Source organism: Pteropus vampyrus, unplaced genomic scaffold, assembly GCF_000151845.1.
Source record: "Pteropus vampyrus isolate Shadow unplaced genomic scaffold, Pvam_2.0 Scaffold546, whole genome shotgun sequence".
NCBI lineage: Eukaryota > Metazoa > Chordata > Mammalia > Chiroptera > Pteropodidae > Pteropus > Pteropus vampyrus.
The window spans coordinates 52,737-55,422 of NW_011889327.1; the positions used below are offsets into that span (position 1 = coordinate 52,737).

The 2,686-nt window shown below is 59.8% G+C and overlaps 1 protein-coding gene across 1 annotated transcript in view; it reads left to right on the forward strand.

The window, feature by feature from the left end:
- Window positions 1-2,686, forward strand: part of CHL1 (cell adhesion molecule L1 like) — a 68,342-nt gene that overhangs the window by 39,473 nt on the left and 26,183 nt on the right. The window contains exons 8-9 of the mRNA XM_011383845.1: window positions 590-730; window positions 1,023-1,134. Of these exons, the coding sequence (XP_011382147.1) occupies window positions 590-730; window positions 1,023-1,134 (253 nt within the window). The remainder of the gene's footprint in view (window positions 1-589; window positions 731-1,022; window positions 1,135-2,686) is intronic.

The following is a 2,686-nucleotide window of genomic DNA, read 5'->3' on the forward strand; positions in this document are numbered from 1 at the left end:
GCGTGCCGCAGGCTCCTCGGGGCCCTGACGAAGGCACCAGCAGTGTTAGCAAAAGCTCCGTCCAGAACTACACCTGCTCGTGAGAGGTGTGGGGTTTCTCACCAAAAAGCAGAAAACCTGGCCTGTTTTCTAAGCTGCTCGAGGCGAAACGAGGCTGGTACCTGGAGGGGTGAGCAGTGAACAGGACACCTGATCGTGGAGCAGAGGGACGGTGTTGGGCAGCGGCGGCCGTGACGCGGGGTCGGGCGTGAGTCACGCTGGGCGGTGTCGGGGCCGCGCTTTACAGGAGAAGTGACTCGGGTCATAGCGACTGCCAAACAGAAGCCAGGGATCCTCACGGGTGCGGCGGGGAGAGGCAGTGGGCCCAGGCCGCGGGTGCTTCGGCAATAAGTATTCATTCGAAGGGAGGAAGACTGACCTGTAAATAAAAATCCGTGGCTGATGTTGAGAAATTGTGAAGAATCGGCTTCTGCGACCTATTCTTCACCCTAAACTGGTCTTAAGATATAAACACCATGCGCACGTCTAATGCGGGGCGCGCGAGTACGCGCCGTGCTTGATCGAACCGCCGCCCTTTGACCCCTGGCAGAAAGCCCGTTCGCCGGGGACATCATCTCCCCCAGCGAGGTCAGCTTCACCAACCTGCAGCCCAACCACACGGCCGTGTACCAGTGCGAAGCCGCGAACGTGCACGGGACCATCCTGGCCAGCGCCAACGTCGACGTCGTAGGTGAGTGCCCACGTGTCCGGCGGCGGCGTCCGGGGCCACGCTCACGGCCACGCCGAGCCTGGCACAGGAAGCACGGGGAGACTCGGGGCGCGTTCACCTTACGCTCGGGCCTGGGACTCTATACTGAAACTGACCTTTCGAGAACGCGCCGGCTGTGGATGCTTTTCCCAGCGAGGACTGTGACTTCAGCTCCTTCCCATCCCCTTGACGTTAACCTGCATGGGCGCGGGCTGTTTCGCGTGGCACGTGTTATTTCTTACATGAAAAGTTTGGAACTGTGACTTTCTAACAGATGTCCGTCCGCTGATACAAACGGAAGATGACGTGACGTATGCCGCCGTGGCCGGGGCCAGCGTGTCACTACACTGCAAGTTCTTCGCCTCGCCCGAGGCCACTGTGTCCTGGTAAGCCGGAAGGGTCTTCGTAAGAGGGCGTCCGTGCAGAAGGCCCCCCGTTTCCTCGTCCATCCTTCGATGGGCTACACGGGCTCCGTGGGCTCCGTGGACCCACCGCCTCCGAGGACCGAGGAGCAGAGCCACCCGCCTGCCCCTCCCGGGCCCGCGGGGCTGTGGGTTCTGTCGCGTGAGGGCAGGGCACAGCCGTTCCTGCTCACGGGGGAGGCCGAGCGTCCAAGGGATCGGGACGGCGAGTTTACAGACAGAGCCAGCCTCTCACGGCGGGACTGTCGAAGGTCACGTGTGGTTTTATCGTGGTCCTTTGGGGTGGTGTCCAGGTAGTCCCTAAGTCTGTGTTTCATTCCATTCACAGACGTGAAAACCACCCAACACGTGTTTTCAATTTAGTTTTCTTCTATTGACGGTGCGGTAAGCCCGGACACGTCGTCGTGGGGGTCTGCCACGCTTGTCCCTTCACTGGACACGCGTGGGGTAACTGTCCCTCGGTAATTCTGCCGCCACCTGCAGGGCTAGGGCCGGGGCGCGAGCCAGGCAGGGTCACACAAGCCCAGCATCGGCTCCCGCCCGTCGAAGATTTGGATGTGTTGTTCGCCGTGGACTTTAGTGCAGTATTTTTCATTTTTTAAAATGCGCTGTTAAAATATGATTTCTCTTGGTTACTGAGATTTGTTTGGTACCCGCCCTAATCCATTTTCCTTTGGCCCTGAGAATAATTGCTGGCGGTGTTTGCGGCTGCAGCGTTCACCCCAAGATAACTCAGGGACTGCAGTGCCACCCTCACCCCAAAGTCTGCCACGAAGCGTCTCGCCCGCATTGCTATTCCCACCTTGCTCTAGTGTATGGATAGTCTTTGGAGACAGATGACGTCATTTCCTGGATAGCGTTCTGTTTTTAGTGGTGGCGTTTCCATTTACAAAACATAGTAATTCTCCATCACCGAAAATGCCAAGTCTTAGAAAACGTGGCGTTCCTACGCGTGACGTTACGTGAACACCGGCAGCGAGCTGAAACTCTTCCTTCTAGGCGGGAGAAGGGTGACATTTTGCCCCTGAGACACAGAACCACCTCGCTGGCCTCAGTGCCGTGTGGGCAGCGGCCGGAGTCTGCCCTGGGGAATTTCAGCTCCCACAGCCGCTGGTCCCGAAGGGCGCGGTGACTCCAGCTGTGGCAGCAGGTGCTTGGGAGAAGGATAAATGCAGAAGAATGTGACTCGGGGCCGGTCAGGGCAGACACGGCCACGTCCCCAGCACGGGAGGACGTCCCGGCCCCTAGCATTCCGAATGGCCCGTCCTCCCGGGACAGCAGGGGCCGGAGGTCCCGGCTCCCCACGGATGCCCGGATTGGTCCTCAGCAGAAGGTTCGCCATCGATAAGCCAGGTGTTTCTTAAAGCTCTGAGGACAGGTGCAGAAATGCACTGATGGCCGTGAGGAGCACAGCGGGCTCGGGCAGCTGGGGCGGGCGAGGCGGGCGAGGCACACGCCTGTGACCCGTCTGGGGAACTGCGGGCCCCTGGGCACTGTGCGAGGTCTCTAAGCTCCT